A 17149-nucleotide genomic window follows, 5' to 3' on the forward strand; every position below is an offset into this window, starting at 1 on the left:
AACCTAGTTTTGATTACAATGAAACCTTATATCCTATGCTCAAGCCTACAACTATAATGGTTATACTTACACTTGACATCACACATAAGTGAGAATTGCAACAAGTTGACATCAACAATGTGTTCCTCAATTGTACTTTGCAAAAAGTGGTTTACATGGTGCATCGTCATGGTTTTGCTAGCTGTAATAAGTCTCTTGTTTGCAAACTGCACAAAGCCTTGTATGGCCTAAAAAAGGCCCTAAGGTAGTGGTATGAGAAATTTCATCAAGCCTTATTTTAGTTTGGGTTTCTTTCAATAAAATGTGATCATTCCTTATTTGTTTACTCTCATTAAGGGATTTCCCTATATGTAGTGGTCTATGTGGATGACATCTTAATAATTGGCTCATCCTCTACACTTGTACATGATCTCATTACTAAATTTCATCTAAAGTTTGCTCTGAAAAAGCTTGGCATTGAAGTCACTTATTATGCTTAAGGGTCTATTGTGTTGTCTAAGTCAAAATACATTAAAGACCTTCTAACACGTGCTCACATGCCAAATTCTAATGGAGCTTCCACACCAATGCTTAGCAGTCTCACACTCAGGAAGTTTGACCCTAATAAATTCTTAAAACCTCATCACTACAGGTCTATAGTTGGGGCACTACAGTATGTTACATTGCCACACCCTGATATTGCATTACTGTTAAACGGATCCTAACGTATATAAGTAGCACAATCAATTTTGCACTTACTCTACTTCCCTCAAATGCCTTTCACAAGATCTCTCATCGTGCATATAACGATAGTGATTAGGCAAGTGATGTTGATGATAGAAAGTTTATCTCTGACTCATTATTTTCTTTGACCCCAAATTGGTCTTTTGGAACTCTAAGAAACAATCACTTGTGGCCAAGTCAAGTGCAGAGACGAAATATCGCGCGTTGGCACATGCGACTTTATAACTCATATGTCTTGAGTCACTCATCACTGAACTTTGTGTTCCCTTCTTTCCTTCCATGTTGTTGTGTGGCAATCTTAATGTCATCCATTTCACTTACAATCCGATTCTTTATGCGTGCACAAAGTATGTTGAATTGGACATTCACTTTGTAAAGGAACATGTGACCTCCAAGAAGCTAGCTATTCAACATGTTCCAAATGCCTTTCGACTACTTATGCTCTTAATAAACCATTTGGATCCACAACCTTCAATGACTTACATGTCAAGATTAAAGTTAGTATTCCATCACTCTAAACTTGAGGGGAAGTATTACAAATATTAGTTTAATATATTTGTTAGGCTTAAACTCTTTTACTATAATAGTTGTTATAATTAGTTAGAAATAGCTCAATTAATTAGAGTTTGTTAAAACCCAACCAAGATCAACTAACTTTATATATAGTTCTTCCCATACTATATAATTTTTTAAATTTTAAATCAATGAAGAAAGAGAAGAATTATATATCAAAGCTATCTAACAATTCTAATATATATCCAGTGTCGTAACAAAAAAAAAACTTATCAATTGAAACAATTGAAGAAAGATGAAAGCTAATCAACAAATAAAATTAATGCAAAATAAAAATGGCTTAAATTTGAGGATGATGAAGAAGAACAAAGAAAAAGAGAATAACTAAGATAATTAGAATTGAAACTAAAGAGCTCAATCATTTTTTAACTTTTATTATAAAGAAAAAACAAATGAAATGTACATTTTATCTATTTTTTCTATGCCTTAAATAATTTATAATATTTTGTAATATCATGTTGAATTTTAAAAATTATATTATAATTTATATACGTAAATATGATAAGTGGTCAATTTATTTTAAAATATAAGCAGTCATTTGATAGAAAAAATTTAAATATAAGTTCATTTTTATTTTTAAATCACAAGAAATGTTTATTATATTTTTTATATATTTATAAGTATATATAAAAGATAAAATATAATTTTGGTGTAACCTATTTTTATTTTAATTATTATTATTTTATTTTTTAAAAATTTCAACCTCTCATTTATTAATTGTTACATGACAAATAATAAAATTATTTAATTAATTTTATTTTATTTTATAAATAATTTAAATAAAAATAAAGACAAATAAATAAAAAATACCGTTATATTTTTATCTTTTGTAGATTAAAAAAACAGATAAGCATTTTTTAACTCAGAATTTAAGATAAGCATAAACAAAGTGGAATAGTAGGCTTTTTGAAAGAATTATTTTTATTTGAGTAAAAAAGTGTAGAGTTTGAAAGTGGAAAAGGAGGAGACATAGAAAAGATGGGGGCGCTGAAACATCACGTGAAGACAACAAGAACTCCGACAGGCACATAGTCAACACGAAATGCTCGTTTGGGGCCCACCGTCAAACACGCTCGCTTCTGATTCGGTCTCTTTTCGTACGCAGTGTTTTCGCCGTCGGTGCCGCCTGCACAATTAACATTAATAAAAAAATAATAATAAACTATTTAATTATTCTTTTTAAACAACACGCAAAGAAGGAATAGAAAAAAAAATGAATGAGTCATTATCGAAAGAAACGAATACACGAGGACTCTCTTTCTTCATTCGGTGGACCAAGTCGCATATTTCGCCGTAGGATTCAAACTTATCATTGAGATTCACGATGAAATGAGAACACGAATCACGATAACAGAAACTTTGTTCTGAACCATTCAGATCAAATACCCACGCATCTCATCATCATCAACATGAAAAAGCCCATTGAAATCGAAGTGGATTCATTAACAAAAATGCACTAATTATGATTAACCGAATTCGGCCAAATTTTGATATTATATACACTTCTAATCAGATTAGTCATTTTAAATTTTCTGATTATGAAAATGGGAATAGGAATGAAGTGGGATCCATATTGACACTATAGTGTAACCAAACATTAATTAAAAATATTAAAAAAAAAAACACAAACCAAACAAAGTTACTTTTTTCGTTAGAGAAAACCTAATTAAGATTGCAATGGCGGCCACATTCACATGCCAGTAATTGTATAATCTCCACCGCCAAATCCAATAACAGCTCACCAAATACATAATAACAAATCTCAACTGTACCTTAAAAAAGGGAAAGACTACCTAGTGGATAACGTTAGATAAATGCTAAAATCAATTAAAAAACAACTCTTTTGTTCTTTCAAATCTGTGTTCGAATGAATTCTAATAAAAGTGCTATCATATCATATACTCATATAATTAACTAGTAAAATTTCATTTCACGATTTAAAATTAATTGCAGAAACAACCAGGAGATACTAATAAGTTCTCAGTTGCAAAAAAAAAAAAAGTTGAATTTTTCAGTTATATTTACAAAGCGTGCTCGTTATCATCAACAACAAATCGGAGCACCGTGTCAGCAACACACTTTGCGTTCTTCTTTCTCTCTCCGGTAAATATGTTTCTCGAGAGTGATTCCGTTCATCAAAATGGGTACTTAAAAAAATTTCAAATTTCAAATCTTGGCTTCAAAACAGAGCCAGATCAAGCAACTTCAGGTGGAGGAGGAACGTTAAGGTCAAGATCCAAGAGTCTCTGACGTGGCACACGCTCGTAATCAACAACAGAAGAAGAATCGGAATCACTCTGAACGGCGGCGCGTCGGAAATTACCCATGGGATGGTCAAAGCCGCATATCTCGCGACGACCAACGCTAAGGGTGGTATCAGCGCGAGCAAAAGCGTCGAAAAACAAAACAGGACGCGCAACGGGGAACGCGACGGTAACACCGGCAGCGGCGGAGAATGGTGTGAGAGATAGATCAAGCGGCGGCGGTGAAGCTGACTCAAGGGTGCTACTCTGACTTGGGCTGCGTGTTGTGTTGTTAATGTTCATAATTTCCGAAGGTGTAGGAAAATTGGTCTTCGCTTTCGCGCCGCGAAACTCGCGTGCTGCGGTGTCATAAGCACGCGCCGCTTCTTCTGCGGTGTCGAATGTTCCGAGCCAGACACGTGTTTTTTTGCCTGGGTCACGGATCTCAGCGGCGTAACGACCCCAGGGACGCTTCCTAACGCCTCTGAAACGGATCTCTTTTTGGGTTGTCGGGTTGGGTCCGGGAAGTGCGGTGAGTCTGTTGTCTCTTGGAGCCATTGGTGTGAAAGTTGAAAAAGGTTTTTTGTTTAATGGGAGACAGATAGAAAAGTGGGAGGACTAAGCGTTTATTTGGAAATGTGAAACTGAGACATTGTCTGAGGGAAACAAGGGGGAGTTTAAGGTGGTTTTATAGGATGAAACGAAGAGAGAGAGAAACAACAGCGCGTGCGTGTGTGCGTGACTGCGTGGTTAGAGAGTTTAAAGCTACGCTCCTTTATGGCGATTGTGATTCACACGACGTGGATTCCCTAACACGAATGAACCACTTTTGTTGTGGATGGATGCTGCTTGTTTGCCAATTCTCTTTAGTTACACCTGACTCGTCTCTCGAGACTTGATTATCCTTAATCCACAGTAATTACTTTGAAACAAAAACATGGATCAAAATAATTTTTTATTTTAAAAATGTGTTAAATTTTTATCTTAATGATAGTTGAAGAATATATATATTTTATTATGCGTTGAATTAGTGGTTGTTTTATCTACTTGAATGTTTATCATTTGTTGTTTCATAGTAGTGATGCGTTGTAACTTATGAACATTTAAGCTTGTTAGTATGTTATTTTTCTAGCTCTATTTTGGACCTTTGGTAATGTACATTTAAGCTTGTTAGTATGTTATTTTTCTAGCTGTATTTTGGACCTTTGGTAATGTACTCCCTCCGTTCCTATTAAATGTTATTCTTTTACTTTTTACGGATATCAAAGAAATTAGTTATTATTATTATTTTTTAAATTATAATTCTTGTTTTATCTATAATACCCTTATTTATTTATTATATTCATTTTATTTTTTCTCTATATATAATAATTATTTAGGACAATTTTGACAAAAATTCAATTAATATTACCTTGAACTTTGCAAGTGACAATTAAAAATAAATAATTTTTTTTATAAGAAATTGACATTTAAAAAGGAACTGAGGAAATAATACTTATTATTCTTTCTATTTCTTTTTAAGTGTCATTTTTTTCTTTTTTATATATATTAAGAAAGTTAATCATTATTGACACTTTTTAAATAATAATTTTTTTTAACTATAATATCCTTAATTATTTATTAAATTTATTTTACTTTTTCTCTCTATTTAATAATTATCTAGGAGTAATTTTTCTCTCTATTTAATAATTATTTAGGAGTAATTTTTCTCTCTATTTAATAATTATCTAGGAGTAATTTTGACAAAAATACAATTAATACTACGTTGAACTTTGTCAGAGAAAATTAAAAGGAAACAATTTTTTTCAAGAAATGGAAACTCATAAAAGAACGGAAGGAGTATTTAGTAGTAGTAATTGTTTCTTTCTCAATCCACGTATTATGAACGGAAGGAGTATTTAGTAGTAGTAATTGTTTCTTTCTCAATCCACGCCACGCCGTCTAAGGTTAACTTTGATGATAATAAAATTTTGACTTTTAAGAAAAATAAAAATTGATTCCCAATTAATTTAGTAAAATTATAATATATATTTTTTAATTTGTATGAAAAAAAACCATATATTTAATTAATTTTTTTTATCTCATATCCCTACATTTTATAAAAAATATCAATTTTATATTTATATATTTTTAACTTTTATTTTGTGTCGAAGGACTTTGCAAAAGAGTTTTAATAATCAAATTTTTAATAATTTTTTATTTTTATTTTTTATACAAAAAATCAATTTTAACATTAACTTTATTTTGTGTATTGGAAAATTTTAAAAAAGAGTTTCGATAGTCAATTTTTAAAATATTTTTTAATATTTTTTTTTGCGTATCGAAAGACTTTGCAAAAGAGTTATGATAGTCATTTTTTATATTTTATTCTGTGTAACGGAAGACTTTGCAAAAGAGTTCCATATTAAATTTTTTAAAATATTTTTTAACTTTTATTTTGTGTATTAGAAGATTTTACAAAAAAGTTCTGATACTCAGTTTTTTTTTACATTTTTTAACTTTTATTTTGCGTACTGAAAGATTTTGCAAAAGTGTTCCGGTAGTAAATTTTAAAATATTTTTTAACTTTTATTTTGTATACCGAAAAACTTTCCAAAAGAGTTTCGGTAGTCAATTTTTAACATTAATTTTTTTGTGTACCAAAAGACTTTGGAAAAGAGTCGTGGTAGTCAATTTTTTTAACATTTTTAACTTTTATTTTGTGTACCAAAAGACTTGTAGAAGAGTTCTGATAGTCATTTTTTTTTATTATATTTTTTAACTTTTAATAAATTATTTATATGAGGGCATTTCGGTCCAGAAAAATATAATGTAGGAGTAGAAAAATAAATGATGGGGTATGCGGTAAAAATTTTATTCAATTATTATGTAAATTGTAAAGTACTATTGTTCTATTTAAAACCAATAATAGTTGACGATGGAGTGAGATAGAGTAAAGTAAATTTTTTATACGGTGGAGCAGGATGAACCTCCATGGTTAGCATTTCAGCGCTTAAATTAACAAATAAATGAGAAGTGGTGAGTGTGAGAATGAGTATAATTCTTGAGTCTTGATGCATCGAGGGCTTTATATAAAGGAGGTGGTTAGAATCGCTCCCGCTTGATCCGACGTCTCATGCAAATCATTGTCTAACTAGATTCGACAGTGAGAAATTGACATAAGTTCACCATGTGAGCTCTGAGCTTGATTGATGTTGTATATATTCCTCTATACTTTATTTGTATTTGGGTCACGATATATGGGCCTTGTGAGTGGTTTGAGATAGTTGTCTTCCAAGTCCTTGCTCTTGCTTGTTGGAACGAGGGTTTTGCTGCGTGGTTCCCAGTCTGGCCCTTGGTTTAAGGGGGATAGATACTTGTGAGATCGGTAGCATGGGAAACATGTGCATTGAATGTTTTTCTTGTAACTCACAATGCTTTTCTAGGTAATTACGACCCGTGACTCTAGGACTATCGGTAATGATTCTTCTTCATCTTAGGATACTCAAGTGTTGGGAAGAGTTTAATGCAATATCATAACCATTAGTGGTGTGATCACATTTTCGCATACATTGTGTCGAGGATCAAACAATTTATTTGAAGAATATATAAGGGTTTCTCAATAATTATCCCTCTTTCCCCCTTTTGCAAAACTCCAAGAGCTCTTTTTATGTTCTCTTTATTAGCCCATTCCCTTTTCTTCATCGATAGTATCCCATCGGCATTTACTTTGATGTCTTCGCATCATCCTCTCAAGCAAACTCTGTCTAGGGTAAATCATAAAATTCATCTCTTTCAAGATAACGATTAAAAGTCATTTTCTCTTATGTACTTAACTTTCATTTGCTAGGGTTTCTTAAAAGGTGGTGATAGAGGATTCAAGGGAAGTAGCTTCGACCAATGGTGGTAGAGTAGCTGGTAGACTCGCTCCTAGGATGGTTATTAGAGGTTTTTCCTTTCATGTCTTGCCCTTGATGAACCTAATTGATGTAGATGATTTAATACATGAGCGTAAGGCCCATACTTATATCAAAACACATCGTCTTGCTTTCAATTTTGACCTTGCAGACGAACCTAATTTCGTTCTTATGCTAATGGTCGTTCGTTCTTTTGTGTGTGTTGGCAATAACTCTAAAATGGACAACTCTGGCCTAAGAAAATGGAATGTGATGGGAGATAACTCGGTTGTGTGAATGGTTAAGAAATGTTGGGTGATGTGTTCGTCTTCTATGTTAAGGGTGGTTTGGACCACACTTCCATTGAGATGGACACCCATTCGAACGGGGGGTACTTTCCCATGAAAGAGATAAAAGGGTACCCATCAAATATGAGGGGTGTGTCATCCCTATTCATGAATGTTTATTTTTTTTTATTTGATTTTTCCTTCCTTTCAATGACATTGAAGTAGGCATTCTGAATCATATGGATATCTCCCCTCACAACGGTATCTGATGGGTTGGACTTAAGTCAAAGTATTATATATTGGTGGGAGAACAAGAAAAGTGTGTCGACCTTGCACTATTTAATCATATTTTTAACATTCAACATCGTTAGACAAAATCAACATAGTGTCAAGGTTTGTTATCTCGTAGGCAGGGTCAAAATATGTTTGAGGTCTACTTCGACAACGTGAAGAATTTTAAAGACTGAAGCTACTCGGTTACTCCCCTGACTAAGCTTGCCCATGCAAGTGTGTGTGATATTCAACTTGGGGTGCATCCCAAATTCAAGAATAGGTTCCCAAAGTTCTAGCATAAAAGCCTCTTCTTTGTTGAGGTTTTCTTACGTTTATCTTTAAGACGACTTATCTCATGAAGATACATATCTGAAGAGAAAACTGGTGGCCTTTAAGAAAGTTAGGGCTTTGTTGACGGTGCCACACCTTTTAGGTGTAAGTGCACTTTCCTATTAGAAATATTTTGTATGATGTCAAAACTAGTATATTTTAATATTTATGTATATTGGACGGTATTCTCTGAGTCTAAATGTGCATCTTAGTATTAGAAAACTTAGGAATGGTTTAGAAATGTTTCATGCATTAAAAACATGTTTTTATGTAAAAAATAGGTTTATGTGTCAATAAATACATGATATGAGTCGACATATGTGGATCATTTTTAAAGGTTGTAGCTTCTGTAATGCATGAGTTGACACATAAAGCATTTCATATCGACATATAGAAGAAAAATTCTTCTATGAGTCAACACATACGAGTTATGAGTTGACACATGTAGTTCAATTTTAAAGCATGTAGCCTCTGTTTGATGTGCCGCCTGTGGAAAGGTTTTAGGTCGACACATAGAAGAAAGTTTTCTTCTATGAGTCGACTCATGACTTATACAGATCAACACATGACTTACATAGGTCGACACATGCAATGCATATTTCTGAAAATTCATTATTTTTTGAAATCTTTTAAATTCCTTTTGCCTCCAACTTGTACACATATATATACTTCATACATACATCATTTAAAGGTGTTGAAAACCAAATAGAAGAAATCAGGAATATACAAAGAGTTCTCTTCATCTTCAACTTATGTTCTATGCATACACACAAACAAATTACACATAATCATTTTTTGTATGGGTCCCATCTAGTATCAGAGTTGATAACGTCCTATTTAAGTTGTTGAATTGTAAATTGGGATGAGAACCTTTGGGGGTTTGAAATAATAAAAACCAAGATAGTGTTCTCCTTCAAGATCAATTGGTGATTTGAAGGTTTTGGGCAAGATTACGCAAGTTGGATTCATCCGAGTGAAAACTTCGAAGAACAGTGCGTTCGGTCGAAGGAGTAACGGTGACCGGAGGATCATCTTGGTAAATCTTGGGTGACAATAATTTGTAATTTGGATTTGAGTAGTGTGAGACGGTGATTTAAATTGGTATTCAGGGCCGGCTCTATGGGTGTGCAAGGAGTGCTACCGCACAGGGCCTTCAAAATTTAAGGGCCTCAAATTTGATATATGGGTCTAATATAAATATAATATTAAATAATATATAAATTTAGTTTCAAATAGAATCATGTAATATAAAGTAGCCCAGTGGTGTCTGGGTTGTTTTGAAAGAAAATATATGGGAGTTCGATTCAAGGTCTACATTTTTCTTTTCGCTAAAAAATGTTGTTGCATAAAAACCGTTTTCCATTTAATCAACTTTTTTATCATGATAAAATTTAACCAAATTATTCGGGCCGACCCTGTTGGTATTGTTGGATGACTTGATCAAGCTCATATCAAGGGAAGAGAAAGTGTTAGAACCAACATCAAGCATAGGGTTTGTGGGGTTGTATTGCTATATTTATCTTGTAAATACTTTTTTGCAAAGTAAGATTGATTATATCAATTTCAATTGGAATTAGGGGCAAACGTAGTCATAGAGAGGGCGATTGGTGAACTTGACTAAACAAATACGTTTGTACTCTCTCTCTCTCTCTCTCTCTCTCTCTCTCTCTATATATATATATATATATATATATATATATATATATATATATATATATATATATATATATATATATATATATATATATATATATATATATATATATATATATATTTTACTTTTCATTTGCAAATTATTGAATTCACAGATTGTGCGATCAATACGTTTGGTTAAACTTTTGTTGATAATATTTTGATAATGGTTTTTTTGTGTTGATTACAATCCATTAGATTGTAGTTATCTTCTAAAATCAACAAAATCATAGAAAATTCTAAACAGAATTTATTGTGCACAAGGTGTTCGATAATTTTCCTTAATTACGTTTTTGTGTATTTTGTCATTGGAAATAGACTTCACTTTTATTGTAGTATTCAAGTGATTGTTTTTAAAAGTATATTGATCAATATATTCTCATTATCATAACTTGATTCTATATACGCATATCCAGGCTTTTCGATTACGGTTCGGTTTAAACGATTCGATTCGGGTCACTTCTGTTAGTCATTAAAATTTTTAAAACAATTTTTATAAAGTTTTTTTAACTTGGGATCTATCCCCCCCCCCCCCCCCCCCCATTCATCTAACAATTTTTTCTCTGTCCTCATGAGTCTGTATTTTGAAACAAAAGTGATGGGGAAACAAATTCGATCTTCGGGCTTAAACTTGTCACACAATATATGAAATTGCATGACAATCAATATTGTTTTTTTATAATAATCTATCTAAATTTGATTTATGCGTGTGTAATTTGATTTATTTCGTATATATGTATTTCATCTGTAATTTGTTTGTGACTTTATCACTTCATTTATTTATATATGTACTTTAAGACACCTCTATATTTAATTTATTGGATTTGGACCCATGATAGCCATTGCAATTTGATATAAGTCAAAATATCGATTGTAACTTGAATCACAAGTTATAATACTTTTTTATAAGCACAAGTTATAATACTTAAATAAGGTTGTTGTTGTTAGGCATGATTTGTGATGACTTCAAGGCAAGTGTATCGATAATGTCGAAGTAATACTTAAAAGACCGTCTCCACGAGGATTACAATTTAACAAGGTGTACGATTGTACAAATTAATAGTAACAATGGGGTTTTTAGAGTTTGAAAGTGAAAAAGGGGAAATAGATAGGTTATTAGGGATCAAGAGGAGATTGGGTTTCGTCTCTATTCCTCTGTATGTATGTATGTCTCTGTTATACGAGTGCACTATTCTCTTATATATGTTTTGAATGATGTCAAAACTAGGTCACTTAGTACTTTGTGTATACTGGATTTTACCGTCTATGTCTAGGTGTGCATCATCATAGTAGGACATGTAAAATCAGCTTAAATAGGCCATTACATGTTAAAATTGTGATATTTCATGAAAAATGAGTCAATAGGTCAATACAAAAGTCTATGTGTCAATACATACTGAATGAGTTTTAAAAAGGATATATTTCTGGTGTGTATGTATCGATACAAAGCATGAATGGGTCGATACAAAATGCAAAGGAGTCAACTCAATTGTATTTGGAGTTGACTCCATCTGAAAGGTTTTTTCAAACAAACCTCTATGCCTCGTATGTATCGATACAAGGTACCTATGAGTCGATACAAGTTTCGATTGAGTTGACTCATCATGCATTAAAGTCGACTCATACTGAAACATTTTTCAAAGTAGATTTTTCTACCCTTAATGTATCGACTCATCGGGGCCACGTATCAACTCATTAGCCTTATGTATTGACTCATCAGAATTTGAAGTCAATACATTCAGTTTTTTTTTGTTGTAATTTTCACTAAAAATATGTTTTGTTTGTTATTCTCTTTCAAGGTCGGTCCGGACATTTCAGAGGCTTTGTTCTAACATATTATTAAAATAATTAAATAATATATATTTAAACAAATAATAACATACTTGTTATTTTTTAATATATTATTAAAATAATTGAATAATATATATTTTAAAAAAATAATATATTCTTCAAGAAAAAATACAAATTAGTATATTAAGCTATATACAATATCTTAAAATATTTAATAATCATTTTTTTAAAAGGTGATTACTCAAAGTGTTTAACTGGCTAACAATATGAACCTTATCTAAGGAATTGTAGGTAGGTTTTCTCCTATTAAAAATACACAAAAATTATATGTGGAGTCGACTAAAACTTTACTTGATATGGATTTAAAAAGAAAAGTTTTATGAGAATTCTTTGAAAAATATTAGAAGTTATTTTTAATTATTTTTATAAATAATAATAATAATTTTGACATCTAATTACTTAAATATGTATCATTGGAGATTTTAATAAATCAAAATGACATCATTTTAAAAAAATAATATTTTTCAAAAATATTTTTTATAAAAGTTTATTTATAATAAAATTAAATTTAAGTGATATTTTAAGTAATATTAAAAAAATTAAAATAAACTACACTTTAAATAAATTATAAAAAACCCTAAATTGCTAGTAGTTTAATTTGTTGACAAAACAAATTATGATTTTGAAATAGAATCAAGCTTGAAGCTTTTATAGGACCCTCTTTGTTGTTGAATTAAAACAACTAAATTGCCAAAAATAACAAAAAGTTAGAATCGAATCGACAAAACACTAACTACTACCTCTCTCTTAAAAACCCAAGTGCTTCCGCTAGGTCCCTTGCTGACATGTGGATTGATTCAGATTTTTATATATTTATTATATATATTTATATTTCAGTTTAAGAATTTTATTTGAAAATAAACAAATTTTTTTAAAAAAATTCTAAAATAACTAATTTTTCAAAAAAAAAACCAAAATAATCAAGTTTGGTAGAGGATGCGTCATATGAATTGGCGCACCCTCATACCAATAAGAGGAGGCGCCAATAGCATTGGCGCACATGCATTGGGCATCATGAGGAGGCGCCAATGCTTGTGGCACCTGCATTGACCCTCATGAGGAGGCGTCAATGCCTCTGGCGCCTGTGTGTATTTTTAATGGTGGGTGTATGCGCCAATTCATCTGGCGCATACACCCCCTCATGTTATTTTATTTATTTATTTTATTTTATTTTAATTTTTTTAGTTTTTTATTTTTTTATTTTTTTTTACTTTTAATATTTAATATTTATTATTTAATACATAAGAAATAATAATAAAAATAAATAAGTTCATTAAATATGTAATAATTGGTTACATTAGACAGACAAAAAACTAATGATCCGCCCGATTATAACGTCCCCGGTTCCACATCCCGGTGCGTTAGTTTGTCTTTGAGGTCTCCCACGATTTTCTTGAGGTGTTTGTGATATTTGGGTGCTGACCTGATTGAGCGATGGCTGGTTGGAAGGCCCGGTGGAAGTTCCAGCGGTATTTGACATATGTGTTATCATTTGCTCCCAATATCCTGAGGGGCTCTGGCCAACGACACTTCCGTAATGGAGTTCATTGCCCATGTCATCGTAGTTAGGGTGTTGGGGTTGGGTGAATTTGGGACGGTATAGTTGCCCAAATTGGGCCATTGAGTCGTTTTGAAAACGAAGCAATGGTTCCTGGGGCGTACTATAGTTAAACAGTGGTTGGGTGTTCATTGGTGGGGGGCTACGATGAAGTGACCCATATGAATTATCTAGGTTGTAGACGATTGTGGATGCGGGGTTTGATTCTTGGTTTTGTGTTTGAGTGGGTGGTATGAACGGGGTGTGACGTTTGATGGTTGGTTGTTGGGTGGTTGGCATGAACGAGTTGCGATGTTGGGTGTTTGGTTATTGTGTGTATGTGGTCGATTGATGTTGTGTGGTTGGTTGTTGGGTTTCAGTGGGTTCACATTGGTGTTGGGTGGGTTCACGTTGGTGTTGGGTGGTGAATTGATGTGGGGCATACGATGACGAAGCAAGTTGGCGCGGATCCATCAAATACCGCGACTCAGATACAAATTGCTGAGTTGTTACAAACCTAAACCATGCCATATATTGTTGAGTGGGTCTTGCACCTTGGATGACTGGTTCGTTCAAGATGTGTTGTCGTCGATTCATCCATTGACAACACATGTCTTTTGCAAAGTCTCTCCAGTCAAAATAATCCCATTGTACATCGACCCTTTTTTGATGCCAATTCCCCAAACACATGGGAGATTCTAGAATTTGTTGTAGCATTCCGAACTGCAGTTTGACCCGGTCACTTTGGTGCATTTCCACTGTAGTGAATCGGATAATCGGTGTCTTCGTTGTCCAAACTGCAGCATCGTCATGGTTCACATCATGATTCAGACCCAGATATGGCCTCCAAACAAACTGTAAAACAATACCAAATCGTTAGATGGAAAATAATTTGAGAAGTATTTTTAAATAAAAATATAGTTTGGTAGGAGTATTACATCGTCATGTCCAATGTGGTCCAATAGATTTCGATAGACTACAATAGCGTATTTCAGACACCTATTGTAGTTCATTCCCCTTACTTACCACCTAAGATAATAAAAAGAAGTGAAAAATATTATTTACTGTTAATTATAATAATAAATATAATTAATTAAATGGTGAATGATAAAGTGTTAGACTTACTTGGTTGCAAACGGGAACACGAATGGGCGCTCATTTATCGGGGCGAGCGACGACATTCTAGACCACCCCTAAGCTTGAAGCAAATAAGCACATGAAAAAAAAGTACATGTATTCTTTTTTGCAGTTCTACATATTGCACTATATAGATGGGCCAACACAGTTGAACCCCAACTATAAGTGTTTACCTTATTAATATTGCGTAATAAAGGTAAATACATTATATTCACAGAATTACCTGTACTTTCTGGAAACAAAAAGTTATCAAATAAAATCATAATATAACACCGAGCTTTTATTATTTTCTCATACTCGGTTGAATCGTCGGACAATATTATACTGGCATAATATTGTTTTAGGTATTTTAAATTTATACCTTGCCCCCTTGCTTGACTGCATGTGTCTCCCTCAGTTTCGTCGTCTAACAAAGGGGCACCCAATAATTCATTGCATATATTGTTGTCTTGGTTAACTCGCCCATTCACTGCCTTTCCATCTATACAGAGACCCAACAACATGTACATATCCTCAAGTGTGACGATACACTCACCAATCGGAAGGTGAAATATGTGGATCTCGGGTCTCCACCTCTCCAACAAAGCCAGAATGAACTTGTAGTCCACCGAGTACGAAACAATGTTTAGTAGATTTCCAAATCCACATCCTCTAATATATATAGTTCTATTAAAGGATCGTGGGGTACATATTCATGTACACGACATCTAAACCGCTTCGGATCCTAATAACAAAAAAGTAAGAAAATACAATTAGAAGAAGAAATACATACTCAACAAACACACATCTATAAGAAGTGATCCAAAAATAGAAACTAAAAAGAGAGAGATTACAAAGGTATAACACAAAGAAGATATGTATTAGAAGTAATCCAAAAATAGAAACTAAAAAGAGAGAGATTACAAAGGTATAACACAAATAAGATATGTATTAGAAGTAATCCAAAAATAGAAACTAAAAAGAGAGAGATTACAAAGGTATAACACAAAGAAGATATGTATTAGAAGTAATCCAAAAATAGAAACTAAAAAGAGAGAGATTACAAAGGTATAACACAAAAATATATCTATTAGAAGTAATCCAAAAATAGAAACTAAAAAGAGAGAGATTACAAAGGTATAACACAAAGAAGATATCTATTAGAAGTAATCCAAAAATAGAAACTAAAAAGAGAGAGATTACAAAGGTATAACACAAAGAAGATATCTATTAGAAGTAATCCAAAAATAGAAACTAAAAGAGAGAGATAACATACAAATGTCGAGATATTCTCGATTGTGCCTCTGGGTTCATCGCCCATAGTCAACAAAGACATGATTTGAATTTGCAAAGCCTGAGTTTGGTAGATGAAAGAAGTGTGGTAGAAGAAAATACTTGAGTATTGATGAAGATGATTTGATATTGTTGATATGAGAGACTATTTATAGATGAATGAGTGAGTAGGTTTGGAACCTAAAAAGAATGTGATTGGTTGCATGGAAAGGCAAGAGGAGACAAGAGAATGACAAAATTCAGCATGGAAGAGAAAGCTAGCATGTGAGGAATCTTCTTGGCGCATGTGAAGAAAGCACATGAAAGGGAAGAGGAGCCCTTGAGTTTGGCGCCTACATGTGATTTCTCACATGCAAGGAAAAGGTGCTCTTCCTCTTGGCGCCTTAGTGTAGGGCAATTGGAAGGGGTGCCCTTCCTAGTGGCGCCTGAGTGTTGTTTTATGAAGAGGCACCCAACCCTTTGGCGCATCAGTTACTTTATGGCGCCTAGGGAATGGGCGCCTAGGTTGAAATCTTAGGGCACAGAGCTCAGAGATTCTTTGATTCCCTGGCGCTTGTGTATTCTTTTCAATCTTTTCTCTGCGTGCTGGATTCCTTCAACTACATGCATGGTCAAGTCTATACAGACAATTACCAAGTTATCAATGCAATGACCAACTTACCAATGACCAACCTATTTATGTTGTGCAGTTGAACAACTTAGCAATGCATTCAGTTTCAATTCCATTTAAACTATCTACATATTTAATATTTCAACACAATGTCTTCCACACAACATTACATGATCAGTGCACATGTCGAAGGTGAAATATTTGATCATTAGTTGTTCGGTTTTTGTTTTCGAAACACAGAGGTGACTCGGTTTACAATAAATTGACGATCAAATTTTTCACATTTGAAACAAAGAATAGAAAAGAAATTGCAGTGCAATAATATGAGTCAGATCATCTATTAAAACCCGGTTTGGTTTGCAAAAAACCAGGTAAAATTTTATCAGAAGAAGATTTGAGATGATGATGATGTTTAACATATGTTTGGCAGTCCCGAACAATCCGGTTACAATGATATAGAGTTGTATATATTACCACATCAACAACAGGAGTCTCAGTACATTGATCAGTCATAAGTGTTTTGTGAGACTGATGACGAACAAACTGAGGTGAATGTTTCAGACGATGAAGAAGAGGAACCTGAGATCATGGTTGATTCGATGGTGAACGCTGAAGAGGAAGAGGATCCAATACCAGCAAGTCATGTATATTGCCCACCCCAACACATGACAAGGTTAAATTTGGGTTCAGATGAACCTTCGATAGATGTATGGTACAATCCTCACGTGAAAATGCAAGGATCTCTG

The 17149-nt window shown here is 33.0% G+C and overlaps 1 protein-coding gene across 1 annotated transcript; it reads right to left on the bottom strand.

The window, feature by feature from the left end:
- Positions 1-3203: 3203 nt before the first annotated feature.
- On the bottom strand, positions 3204-4213 carry LOC127086292 (ethylene-responsive transcription factor 4). The gene has a single exon (XM_051027028.1). The coding sequence runs from the start codon at positions 4095-4097 to the stop codon at positions 3492-3494; it is 606 nt and encodes a 201-aa protein (XP_050882985.1). The 5' UTR covers positions 4098-4213; the 3' UTR covers positions 3204-3491.
- Between the last annotated feature and the right edge of the window lie 12936 nt (positions 4214-17149).

Source organism: Lathyrus oleraceus, chromosome 5, assembly GCF_024323335.1.
Source record: "Lathyrus oleraceus cultivar Zhongwan6 chromosome 5, CAAS_Psat_ZW6_1.0, whole genome shotgun sequence".
NCBI lineage: Eukaryota > Viridiplantae > Streptophyta > Magnoliopsida > Fabales > Fabaceae > Lathyrus > Lathyrus oleraceus.